Source organism: Myotis davidii, unplaced genomic scaffold (assembly GCF_000327345.1).
Source record: "Myotis davidii unplaced genomic scaffold, ASM32734v1 scaffold1527, whole genome shotgun sequence".
Taxonomy (NCBI): Eukaryota; Metazoa; Chordata; class Mammalia; order Chiroptera; family Vespertilionidae; genus Myotis; species Myotis davidii.
In genome coordinates, this window is record NW_006298269.1 from 406080 (window position 1) to 432752 (window position 26673).

A 26673-nucleotide genomic window follows, 5' to 3' on the forward strand; every position below is an offset into this window, starting at 1 on the left:
TATCTATTTTTTCGTATCCCCCCCCCTCCATATTTTCCCCCATCTCTTGTTTTTAGGTTTCTTTATTTCTCTTTCTTCCTCCATGCTCAGAACTGTCAATTTCAGGAAGCCTATCCCTAGAGTCAAAATTAAGTGCTGCTTTTCTCGTCCGCAGGTCCTCAGTTACAGGACCCATGATCACAGGTCTTGTTTTCCACCAGGGTACATTTCTCTCTTTTCCTCTACTAGACCATAAGCTCCTTGAGGGCAGGGACTTTGTTGTATTGGTTTTTCTGTCCCTGACAGTGCTTGACACATGGTAGGCACTCATTAATAGCCCACATGTGTACACAGCTTGGAGCACTTTCACATGCACTTGATCATTGTTACAACCCTGACATGGGATGATTTTATCCTGATTTATTGATGAGGAAAAGAAAGCTCAGAGAGGTTGAATAACTTGTCCAAGGTGCCAAGTAAGTGGCAAAGCTGGATCTAAACTCGGGTTGTTCAGCCTTTCAGTCAGACCCTGCCCGACCTCCTTTATGTGCCCAGCAAAGCTTGCTGAAATGAAAAAGAGATGATGAACAGAAACTGGGAGACCAGGAGAGGTATACATGGGAGGTAGAAGATGTGGGGGAAGGAGATTGGGGGGCTGGTTTAGGAAGGCCTCAGGGGGACAGGAGAGAATATAAGATTCTCAATAGAAAAATGGAAGTTGAAAGGATGGGGCTCATCCATGTGGGTCTGGGTCAGGAACCCGAGAAAGTGTTTGAAATGTGGCATAAGAACAGGTCTTCATAGCACTGACCTGAGCCCAAATCCTGACCCATTACTTATAGGCGTTCCTGACCTTGACACTACTGACATCTTGTTTTAGGGACTGTCTCGTGCATTGTAGGATGTTGAGAAGAATCCCTGGCTTCTACTTACTAGATGCCAGTAGCACCTTCCCCCAACCCCCCAGTTATGACAACTATAAAGTCTCCAAATATTTTTTTAAAAATATTTTTATTGATTTCAGAGTGGAAGGGAGCGAGTGAGAGAGAAACATCAATGATGAGAGAGAATCATTGATCATCTGCCTCCTGCACGCCTCTGACTGGGCATGTGCCCTGAATGGGAATCGAACCATGAATGATTTTAGGTTGATGCTCAGCCACTGAGCCAGCCGGCCTGGCAAGTCTCCAAATGGTGCCAGTAACTCCCCCCCAACAAGAGCAACTGACTGACTGTATAACCATGAGCTGGTCACTTGTTTCTAAAAATGGGGTTGATAAGACCTATCTCAGGAGGTTATTAGGAGGACTTAACCTTGATAATATAAGGAGCTGCCTGTTAACAGATGTAGTCAGTAATCAATGAATGTTGGTTCCCCTTAGTCCCATATCCTGGAGGTCACAAGAAAGTGTTCTGATGGATCTTTGAGGGGGGTCCCAAACTGTGTTCCTCACCCTTCCTATTCCAGGTGGCCCTGGGCTTAGTCTGTGAAGCTGATTACCAGCCAGTGGCCCGTGCAGTACGCGAACGGGTGGCTGCTATTCAGCGAAAGCGTGAGAAGCTGCGCAAAGCTAGGGAGCTGGAGGCCCTCGCCCCTGAGCCAGAACCCCCGCCAGCAACCATCCCCATGACTCCTGGTCTCCCCAGTTCCTTCCCCGCTGAGCCGGAGGAGCCAGAGGCGGACCAACACCAGCCATTCCTCTTCCGCCATGCCAGCTACTCATCTACCACCTGTAAGTCACCTCTGATCTTAGGACCTAGGTCCCAGACCCTTGGCCTCTGCCTCCCCCCCAGCACTTCAACCCAGCAGCACTGTCACTTACCCTGCCTTCCACGTCTAGACCTGGAGCTCCTTCTGGACAACTCCAGGCCCCTCCTTGTCAGGCAAGCCCCCTCCCCTGCCACCACTCTCCTTTATTTCCCCTTTTCTGATCCCCTCCCCCACCAGCTGATTGCGAGACTGATGGCTACCTCAGCTCCTCCGGCTTCCTGGATGCCTCAGACCCTGCCCTTCAGCCCCCTAGGGGGGTGCCATCCAGCCCCGCTGAGTCCCATCTCTGCCTGCCCTCGGTGAGAGGGGGTCACTTGGGGGGCTCCCAACCATTCCAAGCCTATGACCTATTTCCCTCCTGGTGAAATCCAACCCTATAACCTCACCCCATGGCCCTGGAAATATTACTCTTGTCCTCATCATCCTTAATTCCGTCTCCCTAGTACCTTAACATCCTTGAAACCATCTCCCTGGATCCCAACAGTGATCTTTCTCTGATCTCAATAACCCGTATCCTATTTCAGACGTTTGCTCTATCTATTCCCCGTTCTGGCCCTGGCAGTGACTTTTCCCCTGGAGATAGGTAAGTTTTGGTATGAGTTGGGGTGCTAGGGTGAGACATAGGGAGCTCTGGGGTCCCAGCGTCTGCTCTGACACGCCTTCTGTCTCCTTCCCTTTGTAGCTATGCCTCCGATGCAGCATCAGGCCTTAGCGACATGGGTGAAGGGATGGGACGGATGAGGAGACCGCTAGGGAGAAATCTCCGGCGAAGACCCCGATCCCGGCTTCGGGTCACTAGTGTAAGGAAGGCGTAGGAGATGGGGAACAACCTTCGGGGCCAGGAGGGAACTTTCAGGAAGATGGGGGAGGTTAGCCAGAAAAGGAGAGTAGCAGTGTATGACTGGTACCCAACTGGCAGCCAGTTTCTAATACCAAATTTTGGGAGCAGGGTCTGCTCTTCAATTCCAATCCAGCCACATCCCTTAGTTGGAGTGGGGTTGGCATCTGCGATACGGACAGAGGGCTTGACTTCCTCCCTTCTGCTGAATTTAAATCTGAAGGTCTCAGACCAGAATGACAGAGTGGTTGAGTGCCAGCTACAGACACACAACAGCAAGATGGTGACCTTCCGATTTGATCTGGATGGGGACAGCCCAGAAGAGATTGCAGCTGCCATGGTGAGGGGGAGCAAGATGAGGACTGAGCTTTGGGTCTGGGACAACAGTCTTCCTCCCGATCTTCCCTGGTGCTGACCTCCCCTTCCCTCCCCTCCAACAGCAAAAGTGTTTTTAAAGCACTTGATGGCACTCAGCATAGTGTCACTGAAGACATCTTGTTTTGGGAGAGATTTGTTTATCTAGTGAGGTTTGGATCCTCAGCTGGAGCAATTTGAGACTCACATAGAGTCTACCCAAGAGCTACAGTGAAGTACATGCCAGACATGTGATACTGTGGCTGTAAGTAAAGGAAGGGCTGTGGGCAGGAGGGGAAGAAGTAGGACTTGTGCAAGCTCTGACAGATGCGTAAGAATAGCAGTGAAGGGTGGAAAAGGCATGTCTAGTTGGGGTACAGCATAAGTAAAGGCATAGAAATAGATAGTGACTTAGAATATGGCATTGGGAGGGCTTCTTGAGGAGACACTAGAATTAAGGGTTCCAGTAGCCCTTATGAAAGTGAGATTGGGCATGTAGAGTGGGAGGTTCTGAGAGTTAGACAGAGTGTAACATGGTGAGAATAGGTTTTAAGAAGACCCATCTGCCATGTGACATGGGAGCAGGTTGGGGGTAAGGAATCCAGTTGGCAGGTGGATACAAGGAGCCAGGTGTGGACTGGAAAGAATAGATTATATGGGAGGGAGGAGGGGTTTCAGGAAAATAAATGACTGTAATACAGTCATTTATTGACAGTACAATACACATAATAGATGCTGAATAAATATTTGCTGAGTTGATATGGGAGAGGGGATATCAAGGGTGACTTGTAGCTTGGAGGGACTATTGGAAGTAGACCATCAAAGGAGAGGGAAAGTTGGAAATGAAAGTGGGCTTTTTTAGGGGTCATGATGAATTGAATAACGGACAGGCAACATAAGATTCTCCATAGAAGCAGGATATGTATGGGTCAGGCAGGGCTAGAGAGAGAGAGGGATTCAGGAGTCGTCAGTATAGAACTGAGTGAATGGAGATGGGCCTGCAAAACCAGAGGCATAGAAGATCTGAAAGTGTGTCTCCATGGATACCCCCAGTTCTAGAATGGGAGAGAGGATAGGTCATCAAAAGACACCGCGATGAAACCTGAGAAGTAGGAGGAGCCCAGAAAGATTAGTAAAAACTGAGTGAGGAGTTTCCAAGGAGGTGGCATAGGGTGAAGTCTAAGGCAAGATCACACTGGCATTTGTCAGGAGAAGGTCTTTGTGGGAAACCAGTTTCGGTGGAATAAGGGTGGTTGGGGCTGTCAGCCTCTGGGGTGAAAGAGGAAAGGAAATGGGAGAAATATCAGGCTTCCGGCACTCTCTCCTAAAAAGCTTATCCTCTATCCTGTCATTCACTTTGTGTCCAGGACACAGACAAAATATCACTTGACATGCAAGCTTACCACCTCCCATCAAGCTACTGGACCCTTCCAGGATCTTTCCTCCAGTCACCCTGGTTTCTAAATAGTCCTCTGAAGAGGCTGGCTGCTTTCCTGCTTTTGCCTCCATCTGCTCAGGGGTCTCTCATCTCTTGCCTGAGAAACTTCTCTACTGGGCTTTCAAGCCCATTCAGATCCACACTGCCACGGAGACCCCACCCCCTGCACCCAGCACCCATTGCTCTCTCTTCTCTCCTTATCAGGCCACCCTCTACTTCTCTGCAGCAGAATTCTCTTGAGATTAAATCCTGTATTCTGGAACATGGTCTTTAAAATTCACAGCACTTTCAGCTGTGCTTACGTCTCCACTATTTTGTGAATGTGCCATGCCGCTTCATGCCTCAGAGCTATTACTCATGCTGTTCTCTCTGCCTACACTGCCCCTCTCTTCCTGATGAGCAGGATGGAACAGAGGAAAGGGTGGAATTTCACACAGGACCGAGTTCAACTTTCACTGTAATTTACTAAAAACTTGGGCAAGTTTCATAACCTTTCTGAACTTCAGTTGCTCATCAATAAAATGTAGGTGATAACACCTATTTTGCAAAAATGTTCTATGAAATGTGATATAATACATATGAGAAGGGAAATGATATGATATGATAAAATACAGGAGAAGTATCTACACATGGTAGGTCTTCAGTAAAGGGCTTTTTTATTCATCCTTCAAGGTTCAGCTCTGTGACGCCATCCCAACTCCCCCAGCTCCTCTTGGGGTAGAGTGACCTGCTCCCTCTCTTTGGAGTAGCATTTTTTTTTAAACATTTCCTTTTTTAAAAATATATATATTTTATTGATTTTTTTTACAGAGAGGAAGGGAGAGAGAGATAGAGAGTTAGGACCATCGATGAGAGAGAAGCATCGATCAGCTGCCTCCTGCACATCTCCCACTGGGGATGTGCCCGCAACCCAGGTACATGCCCTTGACCGGAATCGAACCTGGGACCCTTTAGTCCACAGGCCGACGCTCTATCCACTGAGCCAAACCGGTTTTGGCTGGAGTAGCATTTTTAAAAATTGTGGTTAAAAAACACATAACATAAAGTTTGTCCTCTTAATCCTTTTTAAGTATACAGTTTATGAGTGTGAAGTGTATTCACATTGTTTCGAAACAGATCTCCAGAACTGTTTCATCTTGAAAATCTGAAACTCTGTACCCATTAAACAACAAGTCTCCCTTTCCCCCACCTGGAATAGCATTTTTTATCTATCCCTCGATCGTATATGCCTCACATACCATGGGCTGACTTATAATATATTGAGTTCTGTATATGTGTCTCTCCCATTAGATTTTGGCCTTCTTCAGGACCAGGACCTTGTTTTATGCTTCTCTGTATTCCTCACAGTACCTAGCACAATGCCTGACACATAGAATGTGCTCACTAAGCGTTTTTGGAATTGAATGATATATTTACCATTTATTGCCTTATTTTTACTTGTGTGCCCGCGCACATGTGTGCGCACGCATGTGTGGGATACTTTATAAGTCCTATGAGAGTAGGAGTTGTGTCCAAAAGCATGGGAGGCAATAGTGGAAAGAACTCAGGTTTTGGGTTTGGGTAGATCTGGTGCAAATCCAGTGAATTTGGGCAGACTGATCTTAATCTCTTTGAGCATTGGTTATCTTAACTCTATAATGGGGGTGTTAATAAAGATCCCAGAAAGCTGTTGTCGGTGTTAAATGTGATAAGATATATAAAGTCTCTGGTATATACATGCATCCTATGAATGTTAGCTATTTTCCTCTATAGCTTAAGCGGTTCTCAACCTGTGGGTCGCGACCCCTGAAAATACCTCCTGCATATCAGATATTTACATTACGATTCATAACAGTAGCAAAATTACAGTTATGAAGTAGCAACGAAAATAATTTTATGGTTCGGGGTCACCACAACATGAGGAACTGTATTAAAGAGTCGCGGCATTAGGAAGGTTGAGAACCACTGGGAGGATAGTAGCTAACATCACACAGTGCTTGACACACAGTAGATATTTATTAAATACTTGTTTTAGGTTGGTGGTTGGCAGAAGTGGTAGGGTGAAAGGCTGGCTTTTACAGATCAGGGCAGGAGGGGAGAGATGAGTGGGATAACTGAACCCTCCCTCCCCTTCCTGCTTCCCAATTTAGATTTGTTTGATGTTTTCTCATAAACCTTTGCCAGGTATATAATGAGTTCATTCTGCCTTCGGAGCGAGCTGGATTCTTGAGCAGGATTCGGGAGATTATTCATCGAGTGGAGACCCTGCTGAAGAGAGATACTGGCCCTGTGGAGGCTGCTGAAGATCCCCTGGGCCCTCAGGTCAGACTCCTTGGACACCTCCAGGGGGAAACTGATTCTCTGCTCAAGGCTTCATTACTCTCTGCCTCACTAGTGGCCTTGGATCTAACTCCTCTTCATTTCTGGAAACCTAAAACAGTGGCTTTTGGCCTCCGATGAAAGCTTTGTTTTAGAAAAATGTGTTCAATGCATACTTTTCTTTTAACTTATTATTTTGAAATAATTTCAGACTTACAGAAAGAAGTTGCAAGAATTGTACAAAGAACTAGATACTCTTAGCCTAGATTTGCTAATTGTTTTTGCCACATTAGCTTTTTCTTTTCCCCTCTATATGTGTGTGTATATATTTTTTTCTGAATCACTTAAGTTGTAGACATCATGCTCTTTACTTCTAAATATTTAAGCAAATACATTTCTGAATTCCTGAAATCCATCTATGGACTCCTAGAGGTCCATGAGTCCTGGCTTAAGAACCCTCATCTGTAACCAAGACTAGGCTCTTCCCCACTGTGACTGTGGGCCCCCTTCTCTCCCTCAGGAGCCTGCACCATTGCCTGTTCTCCCAGGCCCCCTCCCCAACCCATCCAGTGGTATGTACTGAGTTCTGTCCCTACTCTCCCCAAACCTTGGGTTGCTCCTGGGAAAGGCGCAGGGAATGGAAGATTGGAATCTCAACACACTCTCCTCCCTAGCAGAGTTCCAGAGTGGTACCTCCCTGGAGCATAGCAGCTGGGCAGCCTTCTCCACTTCCCCATCTTCTTCTGGAACCCCTTTGTCTCCTGGAATCCCATTTTCTCCTGGAACCCCTGTTTTCCCAAGTCCCATCTTCCCTATCACTTCTCCCCCATATCATCCCAGCCCCTCCCCATTTTCTCCAGTTTCTTCCCAGGTTTCAAACCTCTCTCCACACCCCCCCAGCTCTCCACTTCCATTCTCCCCCAGTGCAACCCAGTTCCCAATCCCAGCCTCTCAGTTTCCACAGAGTTCTCTCCTCCCCAGTTCTCCACCTGCCTTCTCTCCCAGTTGTTCCCAGGCTACTCTTGTGCCTCATTCCTTTCCTCCATGCTCCTCCTCCTCCTCCCCTCTCCCCTCCACCACAGCAGCCCCTCTTCTCTCTCTGGCTAGTGCCTTCTCACTGGCTGTGATGACTGTGGCCCAGTCCCTACTGTCCCCCTCACCAGGGCTCCTTTCCCAGTCTCCTCCAGCTCCTCCTGGTCCCTTATCAAGCCTACCCTCTTCCCCTCCCCTTGATCCCTGTGGCCAGGAGAGGCCTTCACCTTTGACAGCTGAGTTGGAGAGTGAGGTGAGTAGGAAACCAGGGGGGATGCTTAAGGGGGCTCAATTCTGGAGAATTTCTCTCCTCATGGACCACACTTTGTAGGCCACCCCAAATCCTGCTCGGCCACTCCTGGGTGAAGCCAGACTGGCACCCATCTCTGAAGGTGAGGCCTCTGACCATTGATCTTCCCCGGCCCGTTATCCTCAGTCCATTTTATATGCCGCCACTGATTTCTCTCCCTCCTTCCATGACTCCTTCCTGTCTCTCCACAGAGGGAAAGCCCCAGCTTGTTGGGCGTTTCCAAGTGACTTCATCCAAAGAACCAGCTGAGCCTCTTTCCCTGCAACTAACATCCCCAACTCTCTCTGATTCCCTGAAGCCTCCAACCCCTCAGCTGACCTCAGAAAGCTCAGACACAGAGGATAGTGCTGGAGACGAGCCAGAGGCCAGGGAGGCTCTGGCCGAGAGTGACCGTGCAGCCGAGGGCTTGGGAGCTGGAGTGGAGGAGGAAAGGGACAGTGGGAAGGAATCCCAAGTGGGGGACAGCTCCCCACTCCTGAGCCATCCCAGCCCAGTGTGGATAAACTACTCCTATAGCAGCCTGTGTCTGAGCAGTGAGGAATCAGAGAGCAGTGGGGAGGATGAGGAATTCTGGGCTGAGCTGCAGAGTCTTCGGCAGAAGTGAGTCTGGGGAGGATGGAGGACAAGTGGACTTGGGAGAGCAAAATGTGTGGCTAGCTCCCTCATGCTTCTGGTGCATCCTCAGGCACTTGTCAGAGGTGGAGGCCCTACAGACACTACAGAAAAAGGAAATTGAGGACTTGTACAGCAGGCTTGGGAAGCAGCCCCCACCGGGTATCGTGGCCCCTGCTGCTATGCTGTCCAGCCGCCAGCGCCGCCTCTCCAAGGGTAGCTTCCCCACATCCCGACGCAACAGCCTGCAGCGTTCCGAGCCCCCAGGCCCTGGTGAGACTGCAGTTGCCAGGTTCCGGCTTTCCAGTCCTCTTCCCTAGTGATGCAGCTTTCTTTCAGGCCCTGGGGGTCTGCCCTTGGTTTGGGGGGACTAGCCCCCTTCTCCCCGTGGCCCCTTCCCTCACTTAGTGCTCTCCCTCCCCATCCTACACCCAGGCATCATACGAAGGAACTCCCTGAGTGGCAGCAGCACCGGCTCCCAGGAGCAGCGGGCAAGCAAGGGGGTGACATTCGCCGGGGATGTTGGCAGGATGGTGAGGGCGGGCCCAAGGGAGGGAGAGTCCAGGGAATGGTATCTGGCTGTAGCTTCACTCTCCGTCCACCCTGGAGGTTTCTTCAGTGCTTTTTCTTTTCCCTCCAGTGAATTCAGAATAGAAGCCATGCGTCTCCCCCACACCAGGACCCACCATGGAGCTTGTGCTCTCAGAATCTGCTAATCAGTACAACTCTGCAAGGAAGACCTCAGCACTGAGGGAGTAGAAGGACAAAGGGGCACGGAGAGTGCTGTTCCATTATAGGGAAAAGCCAAGCATGTGAGAACTATTTGCTGTGTGTAGAAAGTATAAATTCTGCAGCCTGCTACCTCCCCAGCCAAGAACCAACCACTAAGCAATCCCACCCAAACGCAGATGCTTTCACAGGGCACACTCCCAGCTGGGCAAGTGGACACCGGAATTAACAGCCAATAAAAATGCTGGAAACTCAGACTCCAAATTTGTATCTGTCAGACCTTGAGAACTGGGGGCAAAGGCTTATGGGGTTGGGAAGGGGAGGACTTAGAAGGGAATCTCCTCTCACAATAGGAGGCAGGGCTAGAAGCTGCCCAGCCTTCTGGCTTCCTGCCAGCAGTTCATGAGGAAACTGCAAAGTCAGTGATCCACCTCAACATCTCGATCCCACCTTTAGGCCTGCACAGGCAGGCCCCAATGGAAGTTAAAAAAAAAAAATGAAAGCTGTCCCTTATCCTTCATTTACCTTTCTCTCTAGGGTGGGAAAGGCAATAAAGTTGTAGGGTGTTGTAGGGTAAAGGACAGAGTGACCTTTCTTCCCCCAAGATGTGGTTCAGTCTCAAACAGCCCAGTGACCCACCATGAGCTCTCCCTTAAATCAGGTGGAAAGATCTCACGGAAAAAGTAATTCTAGTTAAACATTTACGGCTCCCTGGGGCAATGCCACTATGCTGCAGCTACTGCCCGTGGAGCTTTCCAGCATGAAGTGTCAACCCCAACACACTCACCTGACTCCAAGAGAGATGACTCAGTTTATTATTCTCAACCTGACCCCATCTTTCCTAGTCTCCAACACTGCACAGAGCTGCCATGCCCACTCCCATAACAGCCCACCTCTTATCTTCCTTCCTCCCGGCCCCTGGGAAGTGAAGGGGATAAACCACAAAGTCAGAACATTTGGGAAAAGCCAAGGTTAGATAACTTGCAAAAAAAACCCAAACAAAACAAGCGATAAGGGCTCAGCTACCACAAATAGCAAGTGTGAGGTGGGCAATGTTCCTTTGATGATGGCCAACTGTGTAAATCCCTGGCTTCTTGGGACTGATCATTGTCCAAGGTGAGTAAGGTGGCCAGCAATGCTATGAGCAGGCTTCAGCTTCTACAGGTCATGGGGCATCATCCATCATGGGAAGGGGCTCGAGCAGGTTAGAGACGTGCCATGCCCAACTAGATCAGGAGCCTGAAGCCCTTTCCGCAGCTCGGGCTCGAGCAGCTTTGACCTCATCCTCCAGCTCATCTAGGAACCGCTCCTGGGACACTGAGTAGAAGGTGTAACCATCTGGGGAGGCTGGTTAGGGAAACCACTTGGAACATGCACATTCCCTTTTCCTAGATTTGCTTCCACCACTTCTTAATCTCTCATCCTCCTAATTCTGTAGCCCTCTGTTCTTCCAAGCCCTGACCCATTCTTTTTTTTTTTCCAAAGAGGAAGGGAAAGGGAGAAACATCTAGAGAGAGAATTACTGATTGGCTGCTTCCTGCACGCCCCCCACTGGGGATCTAGCCCACAACCTGGGCATGTGCCCTGACCTCCTGGTTTATAGGTCAACACTAAACCACTGAGCCATGCCAGTGGGCTGACCCGTTACTTATTTTTTTTTTTTTTTCAGAGAGGGAGAGAATCAGAAACATTAATGATGAGAATCACTGATTGGTTGCCTCCTGCACGCCCCCTACTGGGATAGGACCCGCAACCCAGGCATGTGCCCTTGACTGGAATTGAACCCGGGACTCTTGTCCCAGGCCTATGCTCTATCCACTGAGCAAAACTGGCTAGGGCGGACCTGTTATTCTTAATGAATTATATTAAAATAGAACCTTAGCCGAAACCGGTTTGGCTCAGTGGATAGAGCGTCGGCTTGCGGACTGAAGGGTCCCAGGTTAGATTCTGGTCAAGGGCATGTACCTGGGTTGCGGGCACATCCCCAGTGGGAGATGTGCAGGAGGCAGCTGATCGATGTTCCTCTCTCATCGATGTTTCTAACTATCTCCCTCCCTTCCTCTCTGTAAAAAATCAATAAAATATATTAAAAAAAATAGAACCTTAAACTGACAGAGTAAGATACATTAAACGCTTGGCTCCGAGGTTAGACTTTCCCAGATCAGGCTCTTTCTACCACCCCCATACTGCCCTCGACACGTCACTGCTCCCCTTGTCTTGTCCCCACATGCGGTCTCCCTGAGTCTACAGTCCAGGCGGATACAAATAGCTAACACCAGGGCCCCGATGCTCAGGCCGGTCACGATGTTCCGGGTCCGCCGCTGTGGCAGAGTCTTCTGCCATTGGGCGAGCTGCACCTGCCGCATGAATTGTAGCTGCGCAGGAGTCAGCTTCTCCCGAGTCGGGTCAATGCGCTGGGCCAGAGGGGCCTCTCCACTCTTCGCATCCAGACGGTCACCAGCTCCCGGCGTCGCCATATTGCCGCTCCGCCCTTCGCAGTCCGGGGGCGCAGAGCTTGCTGGGAATAGCAGCCCTTCGCTTCCGCAGGGGACGCTGGGAGCTGTAGTTCGCGTTTTCTTTCACCAACTGAGCGCGGCTCTCGGTCTGAGGGAAAGGGCGGGGGAGACGTGAAACGGACGTGCTTTCTGATTGGCTGAGGGGTCCACGGCCGTTGTGGCGGGAAAAGGCGGTGGAGGGCTCGAGGCTGAGGTGGAAATTGAGGTTTCCTCAGCCTTGAGGCGAGGACAGAAGAGGGGAACGAACCAGAGTGTGGCAGAAGGCTCTGGGGTGACGCCAAGGAGATCGGTGTAAGGGTCTCGTGAGCCGTCGGGGTGTCCACGAAGGCTTCTGAAAATGGACGGACGTGGGAGGCCAAGATTGGCCTCTGTGAGCGAGTTTCAGTTTGGAGCTGTCGCCACCGAGACCATCGAGGACGCTCTGCTCCACCTGGCCCAGCAGAACGAGCAAGCGGTGCAGGAGTCGGCGGGCTGGATGGGCAGCTTCCGGGAGACCCGCATCGTGGGTGTGAATGCGGGGCCGCCAGGAGCTGGGTTGAGGGGGGACAGGGGCACCTGTCTCTGAGGCGCCAATTCTGAGATTCAGCGTAGTTTCTTAATTCAAAGAAGTTGCTGTATGCCAGGTGCTGGGGAAATAGTGGTGAATAAGAAACACCAGCACCCTACCCTTGATTTCCAAATGTATATTTAGTATCCGTGCTGCTGGGGTAGAAAGATGAAACATAGTCCCTGCTTTCAAACCATGAATGTAATCCTTGGAGAATAGTAGGACAAACCTGAAAATGCTTAGGTACAAGTGCGGTTAAATAAGTGACCTTCTAGATAAAAAACAAGCTTCTGGGGGGCCTAACACGGGTGAGGGCTGAGTGGGCAGGAGGAAGTAAAGGCGTCACCATGGCCTTTACGCCTCGAAGGGAAGGTGACGTTTCGTCGGCAAAGATGGAGAAGGGGTCCTGTGAGCGAAGCCGTGGAGGTGGGCGCGCGGGTCAGCGTGGGCACAGCGTGGCCCAGGTTGGCCAGGGCACGCGGAGGAGGCGTGGAAACCAGGACCAGAGGGCGGTCTGGAGACAGTCCACGTGGGGCCGTGAGCCGAGGTGGAGCGTATCCCGGGAGGAGAGGAGAAGGCGGGGCGAGGTGATAATGGGGTGTGACGGACCGGAACCTCGGCCTTAGGAAGGGTCTCTGGGCCGTGCCGGGAGTACGGATGGGAGGTGACAGGGCCGAGGGAGCGACAGGGACGGTGGGTGACACCTCCCGGCGGTGAAAGGCAGGTCCCGCGGTTGGTGCGCTCAGGACGTGAGGAGACGAAGGAGGCGACTGTGCTGCGGAGACTGGGGCTGCAGGCAACACCGCAAAACGGAGGATGGCGGCTTTTGTCCGGGGCAGAGAATGACTCTGGTTTTGACTCTGGTGCTGGTGAAGCCCGGAGAAAGGTCCCGGCCAGCTGTCTGAAAGGTGCGAGAAGTCAGACTGGAGGTCCAGGCTTGGGAGTTGCCGCCATGACGGGACGGCAGCGGTCGGGGGTGAGCCCCTCGAGGGGGAAAGGAGAAGGTCGAGAACAGCCCCTTGGGAAGCGTGTTGTGTGCAGGAGCCTGGAGGACGGAGAAGAGCCGCGAAGGAAGTGAAAGGGGGTTTGGAGCCCAGAGGCCTCCGGAGCCGGGCGCTGCCGGAAGATGAACCGCGGGAAGGAGGCGGCCAAGGGGCCACGACGCCTGACCACGTGGACGCGTTCGCTGGCCTTGGAGACCACCGTTTCGGCAGTTGGGAAAAGGAGAAGCCGGACGGCGGAACTGAGGCCTGAATGACGAGGGGGAGCGGCAGGTGGAACCAGGCTTTCAGGAAGAGAGAGGAAGCCCGCGCCTGAGAGGACGGAAGGGGCGGGTTTTCAGTGAAGAGTCGATCCGCGTGTCTGTCAGGGCGGGAGGCGGAGCCGGCAGCTCGGGCGGGTGTCACCCACACCGGGTCACCTAACCCGGGCCCAGTTTCCTTGGCAGATTAAAATGGAAAATAGAGACAATTGCCCAGATAACTCAGACCAAAACCAAACCAAACAACTGCACACACACACACACACACACACACACACACAGAAAACCTCAACGCCATTAAATAATAGGATCGGCTAATCACACAATTATTCTAGAGCATTTTGCTTAATTGCTTAAACGAATTCTCTTCATTGGACACTGGTAGCAGAGCTTTAGTCTCTAACGATAAGGTTGTGTACATACACCTATGTCTGTCGTGTGTTGAGTAGATTGTTAAATTATCTTGTGCTACCTTGACTTTTATAGTTGTTTTTTTTTCCCCTTAAGAAAGTCAAATTTTCTCTGAAGACATGTGGTAATTTGATTGTATGTACTTCTTTACCGATCAGTGCCAAAAGTTCCCAGTTCTGCAGCTTTTTGGATTGAGAACTAACATTTACCCTTGTGTCCGCCCTCTAACGATATTGCAAACTAAATAAAATTCTATCTGGGGCGGTTCTTTCAAAGAGAAACAGGCAGCCTTAAATCTTGCCAAGGTATCTTGCCCTTCCCACCTTCCCAGTGACTCCCCCACCTCCCAAATTGGGCTCTGTTCCCTGATTTGGAGGATGTTTCTTCAAAACAAGCCACACCACCATAACAAACTTGCTCCTGGGAGGGGCTCAGCCACCACAGATTTACCCAACAAACTGGTGGTGGAGAGACGGTGTCCAGCTGTAAGGTGAAACGTGTTTGTAAAGCAATGGGAGTTCTCCAGAGGGTGGTTACTAAACAAACAGTATTATAAAGAATATTGTAGCTCCAGGAGGGACCTTTCTGTTCCTGTCAACATTCCACTGCAAACAGAATATAAGGGTTAGGATTTTTATCCATCCAAGACTCACCCTTGAAGCTGGGGGTTCCCAGCATGGTGCAGAGGCCAATTAGACCAGCTGGTATGTTTGCATGTAGCTGGCTGAGCCTTTCATCAGCTGAGACCCACAGGAAGGCTCCAGAGTCACTGAGGGGGCTTGGTAAGCCCTTGTCTTTGGCACGCAGTCAGCCTCCTTTTCATGCCTCTGATCTGCCTATTGGCAGCAAAAGGAACTAATCTCAGCTTGGGTTGTTCCAGTCTCATCTTTCTCACCTCCCGACCCCCTTCCCTTGGCCTCATCATGGCTTTTACACAACGCCAAGAGTTCACAGAGTGGTTTTGGTTGCACCTTGTGAATTAGGCTCTTCTTTTCTGTTTTGGCAGAGTTTGTTTTTCTCCTGTGTGAACAATGGTGTCTGGAGAAATCCGTGAGCTACCAGGCTGTAGAAATCCTAGAAAGGTAAAGCCCTGAGCATAAGGCCTTTGTAGTGGTACCTCTCAGAATGACCAATACATCCAAATCTTAAATTAAAAAAAAATACACACCCAAAATAGTACGAGTTGCTCCTTACCATGAGACCTGGTTTTGCACCCTCTAGTGCAAATGTAAATTTCTTAGCCGACGTTTGGTATTGGCGAGGATAAGATGTAGCATAATTTGAAGCAGAAACACCCTTTAGTTTCAGTGAGTGTAGATGATTTACTTTCCCCTTCCTTTCTTTTTAGGTTTATGGTTAAGCAGGCAGAGAATATCTGCAGGCAGGCCGCAATCCAGCCAAGGGATAAGACAGTGTCTCAGAACTGGAGGGCTCTGAAAGAGCAGCTTTTCAACAAATTTATCCTGCGTCTTGTGTCATGTGTTCAGCTGGCAAGCAAACTTTCTTTCCACTACAAAGTAAGGAGCTGGGGCTACTCATGGGCACCTGAGTGTTAGAAAGAAATGGGCTCATTCAAAGGTGACTGTGAGAAACATACTCCTAGGCTAGGTGATACTACTCATGTGGAAATTCCAGAGTTTAATTATGCTTCCTAAGCATACCACACACACACACACACACACACACACAGTCACATAGAGGCAGTTATTAAATAGCCTGAAGTTCCGTTCCCAAGGTATAATTACTGGACAGAGGCCATTGTTCATACAGGTCACCTTTTCTCCCCTTGGACTCAAGGACAGTTTACATAAAATGTCTGAACTGCCAACATATCAGCATTAAAGGTAAACTATTACGTTTAAAAAGGATAAAAAATTTTCCACATTACTACCCAATGTGTATATAATAAAGTATCATTCATTCAACAAATATTTATTGTCTTCTATGGCCAGATGCTGCACTAGGTGCCATGGCTGCAACAGTAAAAATATTGTCTGTGCTCTCAAGGAACTTATCCAATGAGAGAAGACACATAAGCAAATAATGTGGGGAAGTGTTCTGATTAGTGTCAATACAGAGGGCTATGAATGTACCTCATTAGCCTTGGAGAGTCAAGGAAGTGTATTTAGAGAAAATGACTTCTCAAAGGGGGGAGGGCTGTGGAAGATGGGTGGATCCTAAGGGAAGAGGGAGAGGAGTTAAGAAAAGCAGGAAGAGAGAAGCGGGAGGAAAGGAGGTCCAGATACAGGAAACAGCATTGTAGAGGCTTGGGGAGCTTGGTGGGTTTGAGAGCTGCAAGTTCTATATGACAAACATTGAGTGTAAGAGGGAATTACCAAGGGAAAAGGCAAGATGAAGGCACGGGCTGGATTGTGAAGGGTTTTGTACACTATGCCAAGATGTACCGTTACTCTGACACCCTCCTCTCCCTCACTGTTTTCCCTTGCCCAGATAATCAGCAACATTACAGTCCTGAATTTCCTCCAGGCTCTAGGATACCTATACACTAAAGAAGAACTGCTGGAGTCAGAGCTTGATATTTTGAAGTCCCTGAACTTCCAAATCAACCTGCCTACTCCCCTGGCATATGTGGAGATGCTCCTGGAGGTTCTAGGTAATTTATTAAGTGTTCCAGGGACTGTGCATTGGAGTCTTCCAGAGAAGGCAATAAGAATGTACCCAAGGGTTTGGGGGCAGTGGGCAGAACCCACCAATGAGGAAGCTTGGGCTGATTGAGGGAAGTGCTCTCTCTGGTACTTGTCAGGAAAAGAAACTTAGGTCTCAGCACTTGGCTTCTGTTTGGACTCATGAGGTACTCTTACTACAGGACCAAGGAGTTGATTTTATAGAGAGGCATGAGATAAGAAGGGAACAAACAAATATACTCTAATTGCATATGGCGATTTTTCTACCTTTCCCTTTGTCCTTCAAAATGGACCTCCAGCTGAAGAGGTTTCTTATAGTAAAGCAAAGTAACCAGGAAGCACCTTAGCAGCTCAACAGTTTTATGATCCATGATTATGACCAGAAAAGACCCAAATAATGCTCTTTACCATGCCCATACTCCATCTAGGATACAATGGCTGTTTGGTCCCAGCCACGCAGCTGCATGCAACCTGCCTAACCCTGCTCGACCTAGTCTATCTTCTGCATGAACCCATATATGAGAGCCTGCTGAGGGCTTCAATTGAGAACTCCACACCCAGTCAGCTACAAGGGTAAGGCAACCACTTTAGCATAGGCTCCTTCCAGAAACAGAGTCCAGAATGTAGCATGAGAACTTGGGGAATGGAATTTACCTAGCGAGGCATCCAATCCACAGATAACCTGCACAGGTTATCTGGTTCAAATTAACGTCCGGTATGTTGCCTGGATGCAGATGACTGAGCCCAATCAGCAAAACTCTTAATGTTTTCACTTTTAAATTTAAATGACTTCAAGTAATTATTTCCTAGTTCTTTCTTTATAGCTGTTTATAATTGGAGATTACCTGACTGCTTTTATAGTCACTTGGGGAATAAAAGCCAGTCACAAGGTTGCAACTTGGACAAAAGTGTTTGATTACTGTAAAGTCAGAATAGTAAAAAGCCTCACAATTACATTTGTTAGGGAGACAGAAGGAACAACAAAAGGCCTATAAACCAGATAGGAGGCTCATGTTTAAATCCCAGTTGATTTGGGGGAGGCTGGGAGAAGGTCAATTAACTATTACTTGACCATTTCCTTCCATGTCTAAAAAATCCACCATGATCAACATCAACAATTGAAGTTTCATGACCCTAAGATTTGGAAGATCAAATTTCAGCTCCAAAATTAATAATGGTTTTAATCACTCAGGGAAAAGTTTGTTTCAGTGAAGGAAGACTTCATGCTATTGGCAGTAGGAATCATTGCAGCAAGTGCCTTCATCCAAAACCATGTGTGTTGGAGCCAGGTATGCATCACTGAGCAGGACCAGCATGGTCAGAATTCATTTAATAGAAAGCATTCTCCCATTAGTTAAAGGAAAACAGAAGACTATAAAAGGTAAGTGCCAAGACCCAGGATTGAGATGATTGAGCAGGATTTGGGAGAGGAAAAACTAGGTTAGGACTGAAAAGTGTTCTAGTTTTCCTCTTACAAAATTAGAAATGGAGGTCCAAGTTCAGCTTGCTCATTTCTCTTTATGATGATAATCTGCTAACATGTTAAAGTTTAATAAATATATTCTCCCAAATATTCCTCTCACCTTTCACAAAACTTATCTCCAGCCCAGTGAAATGTCTAGTAGAAACTTTCCACACTAACACCATCAGGGCAAATGTATCTTAGTGTAGTTTGGCTATTGGCAAACACTGGGGTCTGGATTTAATCTTCTCTGTAAATACAGAGAAACAAAAAAATTTATATTTGGCTTGAGAGACCAGCCCAAGCAATTTGTGCACTAAAACATGTTGAGATGATTTAGTAACAAAAAATCTGTCTTTATTTCTGAAGGTTGTGGGGCACTTGCAGAGCATCACGGGTATTGCCTTGGAGAGCATTGCTGCGTTCTCTTATGCAATCCTGATGCACAGCGTGGGAGCAAACACTCCGGGGCGACAGCAGCCTATTTCTCCCCACCTGGCAGCCAGAGCTCTGAGGGCTGCTGCCTCCTCCAACACATGAAGCAGAATCTGCCAAATAGAAACAGCCTTCCGTCACTGCACTTACCCCTCCCTTTGTTTACTTTATACTCAGGGTACAAAAGTTTCAAGTATCTTTTGAACTGTGTTTTGTATTCCAACTTTATGCTTATTTTCCTGCATCAGAGAAAGAGTTAAAGTGGACAAGCCTGTCCATTTTGCCATATCAGAATGAAAATGTAAGACGTTAAGATAAATAGAATATTAATGAAGTTGGTTCATTTTTGTTTAAGTCCATTTTGCCATATCAGAATGAAAATGTAAGATGTTAAGATAAATAGAATATTAATGAAGTTGGTTCATTTTTGTTTAACAAGATATTTATGGCTTTTCTTTTCATTGTTCCTTTCATGAGAGAATATCAGACATGGAGATTATTATTTACCAAGGGCTCAAAAACAGACCATCTGGGTGACCTTGACTGAGCAAGAAGGCAGCCTGTATTTCTCCTTAAAGTTAAACATCTGTTCTGTTACTAAGATCTACAAAAATAGGGTTTTCTTTGCAGCTGTCTATTTTCACTAGTCTTTTTAAAAAGTAACACTAACCCATCTCTAAACATGTTTCTACGGAATTTCCACATACCTGCACTTGAACTCAATTCTCCCAGAATACAAAGTACTCTATTTTAGTTAAAGAAAAATCCAACAGTGCACCATGGGCAGTTATCAGACTGCAGCAAATCTTTTATTACAAATAATTCTCTACATAATGTCTCCAAGAGTATCAAACACCATTTCATATCTCTAACACAGAGCAGAGCAGGCATTCAGTACTAGAACCAAGTGAGAAGTGTTAAATTTCAAGCTTCTGATCACATCACACGGTGACCAAAGCTTGTATGTCATTTTCTCACATTATCCAACTGTGCGTCTCATACATCTCATCGTCTCAGTAGAGACAAAAGTTTCTATTTAATATTGTTAAGTGCAGGAAGTTGAGAGAGATAAATTAGTGAAAACACATCGATCTCAATTCAACTCAGTAACAAACAAAAACAGAAGCAAATTTAAATTAGTTGTTTAAGGTGAAAGAGGGAAAGGAAGGCATGGGGTTAAGAGTCAAAACTATAACAAGGCTGGTAGCTATACATGGCATGTGTAGCTCTGGGAACTATTTGCCATGTGATATTTTACAATAAAGTGGCTTTTGTAGATTTTTTTTTCTTTTTGGTATTGTAAACATGTGTTTAATAGTGCCCAAAGTTAATTTAAAACTTTTCAAAGAAAACAAAATTTAAAGCCTTTAAGGCAAACATCCCGCTAAGGAAAAGAGAAAGTCATTTATTATAAAACTGTGAGGACACCCAAGCAAGACCCCACTTAAGATTCGTCAGCATGAACTTGAGAGCTTTTGTCCACTGTTCCTCAGAGTTAAACTGGGTTTTGATGGAATAGGAGCCGCCGCTGCCTCCTGTGTCTTCAATCTTGCCTTTTTCCACATCCATCCTGCAGATGGACACAGCAGAGCTCATTAGAAACTGAGATCTGATTTAAGTCAGTTCAGGCAAATGGGCAGGGACTTAATCATGGGACCATTCACGTCATTTTATCTATTAAAGAACTTGGCAAGAAACGGTAGTGTATTTTGGATTTACTTGAAAGCCAAAAGTCAAGGCGGCTGTCACAAGAGCCTCATTGTCATTTGGAGTACAGGGACAGGACACACACCCAAACAGATGACAAGCCTGGAGCAGAGGGAAAGTGAGGGTTACAGTACTCCTCACTGTTTTCCTAGGCATCCCTGAGCTCATGGAAAGGAAGGAGCAGAAGAAAAGAAACGCTTTGTTTTGGGGTGAGAGAAGCAGCTCAGCTTTACTCTCTTGAACTGAGGTCTCTATCTATCACCGGGCCCCTACACAATTTGACCAAAGGAAGTATTCCTGCACATTTCCAGGGCCTTAAGGAAAAACCTTCCTGAAATTGGCGACTGGGCAGAAGCTCCATAGCAAGAAAATCCCCCAAACTACCTAAGACAGCATTCTTTTTCTCCAGGAGTCAGGTGGTCACATTCTGTCCTACTTGCAGTGTTAGATCAGTCTTTGCCTATCAGTGTCATGTGATTTTGTACCATTTCTGCTTTCCCTCCATTCATACTATGTTTTGCCTCCATTCTTACTGTCCCTTCAATTCTGCTCCATTTGGTCCCACTCTAGATTCACTCAGCAATGGGGGATACTGACCTGTAAGGAAGACAAAATCGTGTCTCGCCTTTCTCAACCTCTTCTTTGAACTGCTGCACACAGTCCAGGAAAGCCACCATGGCATGATCAAACTTGTTGTCCCAGAAAAACCGCAGCCCCCCAGAACAGTATAATGGCAGCTCCTGCCCAAGAAGAGAGAACTGGCTATGGGTGTGGCACCAGGATGGACTATCAGAGATTGTTCTCAATCATACCAATCTCTCAAGTCATGTTCTTTCTGTATTCCACTGAAAACAGTAACCCTGGGAAAATAACTATGCACCTAGAACATTTTTATTATCAATGGAAATGTATTAAACATCTACCTCACAGTGATTCCTTCCCCACCCTAGAGCACATTCTCCTCTGATCTGCCTATATCCCTTCTCAACAGACTGTAAAAAACACTCATTTTCTCTGTAGGCCTCAAAGAACTAATCCTGAACTGGACAAGACATTGGCTCTTCATGAGATATTTGTCTAGGGAGGAAAAGGAATAATGTCATTATCAAGAAAAAACTGTTTTTTTAGGAGATATAAAAATTCTGTATTCCAGTGAAAATGGAGTTCCCAGAGTACCTTAGATTTGTCTGTCAGAGACTCCAGGTAAGAATGGTTTCCATAGGGAACAAGTCGATACCTAAAAAGGAGATGGATACAGAGATGGATATAGGGCTCCTCCAAAAGTGATTATTGGGATGTTAGAATCCAACGATTCTGAGACTTCATCCTACCTCTTTTATTATTTCCACCCTCTCTCTCACCTCCCTTTAGGCTCCATGTTTAAGATTTTGCTTACTGAACAAAGTACATATATAATCGTCTGGGGGAGGGGGCGGGCCTTTGTGAGTGAGTGAATGTTTTGGTTTAGATTTAAAAACAAAAACCGAAAATAGCTTGCGGAATGCTAAAGTTCTGTAGATACTAGTGGGCTGGGGACCACTGCAGCTCGAGGACTGCTTGATCAATAGAAAGAGCCCTATGGTGAGCGGAAAACCAGAAACAGAAAGAAAACTCCCAGGCTATTGGGAGTAAGGGTTCCTGCCATAGTGGACAGCAGTACCAGTATGGAGTACAAATTATATCAAAGACATACCATACCCCAAGAAAGGGCTACATATCTTACCTCTGAAATTTCAGACCCATCTTATTGGCCAGGGCATGGAGCAGCAACACTGTCTGGCCCCAAGCAGCATTAATCTCATTCCATTCCACAGGAACACTGGGCAAGCGACCCAGTCTGAAGTTATTAATTGTGCCAAATTGTCCACTATGCCTATAGAAGGCAAAAGGACAGGGAAAAATACAGGGAGAACTTAAAACTTAGCAACTTCTAAGACTTCCTGCTCTTACCTAAAACATAAATCTCCCCCTCCTTACTAGTATCTTCAGATTCATATATCCAAGTTCTTCTTGGTACTTTAAATACATGTCTACAATGTGAGTCATCTTTCCACCTGCTGCTCAGATGCCAAAGCAGAAATTGGGGCATTATCCTTGACTGCTCTCTCAGCTCTCTCCCTTCAAGAAAGCATCAAACACTGTTGATTTTACTTCCTAAATCTCTTTAGTCTGTCCACTTCTCTCCAAACTCAATGCCATTACTCTCTTTTTCTATTTAGATTCCTACTAACAAGTTTCCTTACCAAAAATAGTACACTCTTCTCTCAAGTCATTTCTCACATTGCAGGTAAAGTTATCACAAATGCTAATGTAATTATGTCACTTCCCTGCCTAAAATGCTTCAATGGCTCCCACTGCCTTTTATTTTATTTTATTTTTTATTGATTTCAGAGAGGAAGGGAGACGGAAAGACAGAAACGTCAATGATGAGAGAGAATCGTTGATCGGCTGCCTCCTGCACGCCCCACACTGGGGGGTCAAGCCCGCAACCCAGGCATGTGCCCTGACCAGGAACTGAACCGTGACCTCCTGGTTCATAGGTTAATGCTCAACCACTGAGCTACACCAGCTGCCCTTTACACTCTAGTCACAATAAGCTTCTTTCAGTTCTCTGAATTCACCACTCCCACTTTCCTCTGTTTCTTTGCACATGATGTTCTCTCTGACAGGAACAACCCCCTCCTCTGCAGACTTCTATTCACATCTCAGCTTAAACATCAACCTCCTCTGAGGGAAAACTTTCCATGTGGCCTGCTCACACTGGGTGAAGTGCCCTTATGTGTTCCCAAAGCACCCTAGATTAACCATTATCAATCTATTACAAGTGCCTATTACTTATTCATCTCTTCCACTAGATTATAAACAACTAGAAGGTAGAATGCATATTGTTTGCTGTTGCCATCCTAGTGCTTAGAATAGTGCCTACCACACAGTAGATGCTCATAGATACTAGTTAAATGGATAAAACATCAAGTAAATTAATACGTGACTGACCCTACAGGTAAGAAATCAGCTCCAGGCAGAGGACCAGAATTTCATGTGGCTGGAGGACTCAGATCTGTCCCTTTCCTTGGAAGAATGGATGGCACCAAGCTCTAGAATTCCAATCCCCTGATTTTACCTAGCCCATCCTAAGGATGGAAAAAAACTAGATGGGATGAAAATGATATACAGTCCTATTTCGCAGGAGGTGGGCACCCTCGCTTAGTGGTCAACAGCTAAGGTCCAGATATGTAGTGCTTTCCAGACACTCCTCACCCTCCAGCCCTCATTACCAAATGTGGAAAGTTGCATTAAAGACGTTGGTTTTCTTCAGCTTGTCCAGCTGCATCTGGGCATAACGCATCTGGTTTTCTACACTCTTTAGCTCATCATCCAGTTCCAGCTGTTGTCGTTTAAATTCACTGTATTCCCTCTGATACCTGTGAGCAGCCAAAGTGGCCATTGAAGACTGTTAGTTTGGGGGCTAAAATTTCTCTGTTATCACCCTCCTTAAGGACTTCTTCTTAGTGATTATGGTTATATCTAGTTACAGCATCACTGAGATTTGTCACAGATCTGTCACATTCAAAGAACATACTTACCCCGGTTGTTTTGCCTGGGAGGGACAGGAATGTCTCAAATTCCAGCTGCCCATTTGCAAAAAGGGGAGGAAGAAAGGACTCTTCCAAACCAGGCCAAACACCTCTCGATGTCTGACCTTTTCCAGAATCAAGGTGAAATGTGTCAAGAGTGGCTTCTTCATGGCTTGGACATAACTGAACTCCTATAACTTCACCTCTGCATTCTTATTGTCCTTTAAACAGTAAACACCATTTCCAGTGAAACTTGTTACACTGCTCTGTGAAAAATTAACTTTTTGTTCTGTCCTTCACTTCCCCTATTTCAGTTAATGTGGACACCATGTCTCCTCCAATAGACAGAGGGTTCTCTCAGGTCGAGAGCACCAAGGAAATTTTTGAGCTGAGAAGGAATGAATGTGGGCCAATATGCTCATCTCTCCAGAGCAGGATGCTGGGTGCAGAGGCTGACTTACCCAATGAGCCCTGTTCCCTACAGCACAGAGCTGTGACTACAGCCCTGGCTCTCCATTCTCTATTTAATCAACATACTTTTTTTACTTAGTCATGCTGACCCTTCATACGTAACTCTTCAAACAAATCTGAAGAAACAGGGCCTGGAAACAATATGCAGGATCCAGAGCAGACATGCTGCAGAGTGACAGCTGAATGCAGCTTACAAACTAATCAGACACATTCAGCTGGAAGCCATTTCCCCTCCTGGAGCTTTCAGGGCAGGAAATTAGAAGAGCAGGGTGATCACTTACTGAGCCTCCTCCTGATCCAGTCTCTCAGCTTCAGCCTGGACCTTTTCGAGATTTTCTGCCACTAATTTACGGTTCTTTTCCACATCTTCCAGCTCCTGAATCAGCCTCTCCTCCTCTAATGCCAGCTCCTTTAGCTCCATCTGTAGCTGTTCACTGTCATCCTCATTCATTTGCTCTAAGATCTCCAAACAGCGCCTGCCAAGGACAGAGAGTATGCTTGCAGAAGGAACCTGTTATTCTGTTTACCTGAGTTGAGCGTAGCTCTTGGGTAAGAACCAGGCAGTTTCAGAGCAGTGACGGCTCTAAGACCCAGATGTCAGTGTCCAGGCCCTGGCTCTGGAGGCACTCACTTGTAGTTCTGACACTCATTTTCAGTGACGTTGAGCTGAGTGTCCAGCTGGTCTAACAGAGTATCTGTGCATTCCTCACACAGTGGGTGATCCACATCTGTCTGGCCTGACATGATGTCAAAAAGGTCCCCAGTTACCTGGAAGTATGGGAGAGTCAGGGTAGGGCCTGCCCCGTGCTACCTGCCCAGACAACCCCTCTACCAGCCATGCCCACTGCTTGATGCTGGAATGAGGCTGACTTGCCTTCAGTCTTCGGCTGAGGTTCTCCATGGTTCCGCCATCAGATGCCTCCCCAATCAGAGTGAAGCTGTTGGCACTTTCCGTAGACATCATCCTGCAGACAGCCCCCCGCCCATGGGCCACATGAGGGAGCAGAGAGGCCTCCTCCACCTACTGCGGTGCCAGTGGCAGAGACTCTCAAGCACCAGCTGAGGGGCCTCAAGGTGCATACCCACTCCTAGCCCGACTGACCTCCCAAGGGTACCTCTCTCCCAAGGGAAGGCCATGCTGGTCTTCCACAGGGGCACTCAGCACGAAGTTGGCCTGGACAGACTAAGGAGGGAGAGGGGGCATCAAAAACTGATGTGTGTCTATAATAGAAAAGGAAGGAGAATCCGGAAAGACCATTTTTTAATATTACACCCCTCGACAGCCACCTTCACATGCATCAATAACTAAGAACCTGAACACATAACATTAGCTATTCTTAAACTTTTCAAGAGCCCATCTCTTTTATTAGTCAATCACTCCTTGGACTTTTCTCACTTCTTTATCATGAGAGTTATTGTCTCTTTCCACGTGTAAATGGCTACAGGAAAAACTCAATTAGTATTGGAAGGTGATGGGCCAGTATAAGGGAATGCATCTTTTTTGGAGGAGCCAAAAGGCTGGGTGATGATACATTTCTATCATCTGGCTCCAGGTCTCAATTGTGGGTTCCATTAAAATTCTACTAGTCTTTGGCAAGAAACAGGGGGCTGAAGAGTAGTAGGCACCTGGCTGGGGGGATGAATCTGCGAGAGACACCATCCTGACGAGTTTCAATAAATGGCTCCTGGGAACAAAATAAGAGGGCATTAGAATTTTGGCAGCTTTACCTTTCACAACCACAAGATGATAAACCAGAGACTTAACTGGGTATTACCTAGACTTTCCTTAAATACTAAGAAAGGACGCCGGGTGCAGACACACCTCAAGTCCCATTTGATTTTTTTTATGGGGAACTGCATTCCCTATGTTATATTCAGTTGTAATTAAATATGCATTTTCTCAACACTTACTAGTCAGGGGTAAGGGTGAGATGCCCTAAATATCATGGCACAAGGAAAAAGCCAGATCCAACTACAATGAAGTTTGGCATGGCAAAGAAAAAAGTAGGTAATTTATATGTTTTAAATACATTGATATAATTTATATGTGATCAAAAACTTATATCTGTCTTTGGCATTGAAAATGATCACTGAAGTTATCACAGTTTAAAAATGACATGTTCTCAAAAAAAAAAAAAAAAAAAAGACACGTTCTTTAACAATGACAATACCCCCTGGCTAGGGTAATCATATAATTTGTTGCCGAAACCAAGATACTTTTGAGAATGGAGAGGAGTGGATATTAATAATTAGTTAGGACAACAGATGTAAACCAGGAATGC

General features: G+C 47.0%; 4 protein-coding genes across 6 annotated transcripts in view; 2 read left to right on the top strand and 2 right to left on the bottom strand.

Annotated features, from left to right (window-relative positions):
- Positions 1-9618, top strand: part of WNK4 (WNK lysine deficient protein kinase 4) — a gene marked incomplete at its 5' end in the record, with an annotated part of 14384 nt that extends 4766 nt beyond the window's left edge. The window contains 13 exons of the mRNA XM_006773882.2: positions 1448-1712; positions 1928-2049; positions 2275-2333; positions 2433-2550; positions 2812-2928; positions 6544-6682; positions 7197-7250; positions 7353-7963; positions 8042-8102; positions 8212-8620; positions 8706-8905; positions 9068-9165; positions 9273-9618. Of these exons, the coding sequence (XP_006773945.2) occupies positions 1448-1712; positions 1928-2049; positions 2275-2333; positions 2433-2550; positions 2812-2928; positions 6544-6682; positions 7197-7250; positions 7353-7963; positions 8042-8102; positions 8212-8620; positions 8706-8905; positions 9068-9165; positions 9273-9275 (2256 nt within the window). The remainder of the gene's footprint in view (positions 1-1447; positions 1713-1927; positions 2050-2274; positions 2334-2432; positions 2551-2811; positions 2929-6543; positions 6683-7196; positions 7251-7352; positions 7964-8041; positions 8103-8211; positions 8621-8705; positions 8906-9067; positions 9166-9272) is intronic.
- A 535-nt stretch (positions 9619-10153) lies between these two features.
- LOC102756433 (cytochrome c oxidase assembly factor 3 homolog, mitochondrial) lies at positions 10154-11873 on the bottom strand. Its single transcript, XM_006773886.2, has 2 exons — positions 11625-11873; positions 10154-10699 (listed from the first exon to the last, which is right to left on the bottom strand). The coding sequence occupies exons 1-2, from the start codon at positions 11836-11838 to the stop codon at positions 10593-10595; spliced, it is 321 nt and encodes a 106-aa protein (XP_006773949.1). The 5' UTR covers positions 11839-11873; the 3' UTR covers positions 10154-10592.
- Positions 11874-11957: 84 nt separating this feature from the next.
- On the top strand, positions 11958-18804 carry CNTD1 (cyclin N-terminal domain containing 1). The gene is made up of 7 exons (XM_006773887.2): positions 11958-12383; positions 15103-15178; positions 15445-15613; positions 16548-16710; positions 17170-17314; positions 17934-18030; positions 18573-18804. Exons 1-7 carry the CDS (start codon positions 12215-12217, stop codon positions 18741-18743), a joined length of 990 nt encoding a protein of 329 aa, XP_006773950.1. The 5' UTR covers positions 11958-12214; the 3' UTR covers positions 18744-18804.
- Positions 18805-19422: 618 nt separating this feature from the next.
- Positions 19423-26673, bottom strand: part of BECN1 (beclin 1, autophagy related) — a 21046-nt gene continuing 13795 nt past the window's right edge. For all 3 annotated transcript variants that reach the window (XM_006773890.2, XM_006773888.2, XM_006773889.2), the window contains exons 4-12: positions 26018-26076; positions 25266-25356; positions 25023-25159; positions 24673-24867; positions 23621-23767; positions 22069-22218; positions 21522-21582; positions 20943-21085; positions 19423-20208 (exon numbers count right to left, since the gene is read on the bottom strand). In XM_006773890.2, coding sequence (XP_006773953.1) covers positions 20040-20208; positions 20943-21085; positions 21522-21582; positions 22069-22218; positions 23621-23767; positions 24673-24867; positions 25023-25159; positions 25266-25356; positions 26018-26076 — 1152 coding nt within the window. In that variant the 3' untranslated portion in view covers positions 19423-20039. The remainder of the gene's footprint in view (positions 20209-20942; positions 21086-21521; positions 21583-22068; positions 22219-23620; positions 23768-24672; positions 24868-25022; positions 25160-25265; positions 25357-26017; positions 26077-26673) is intronic.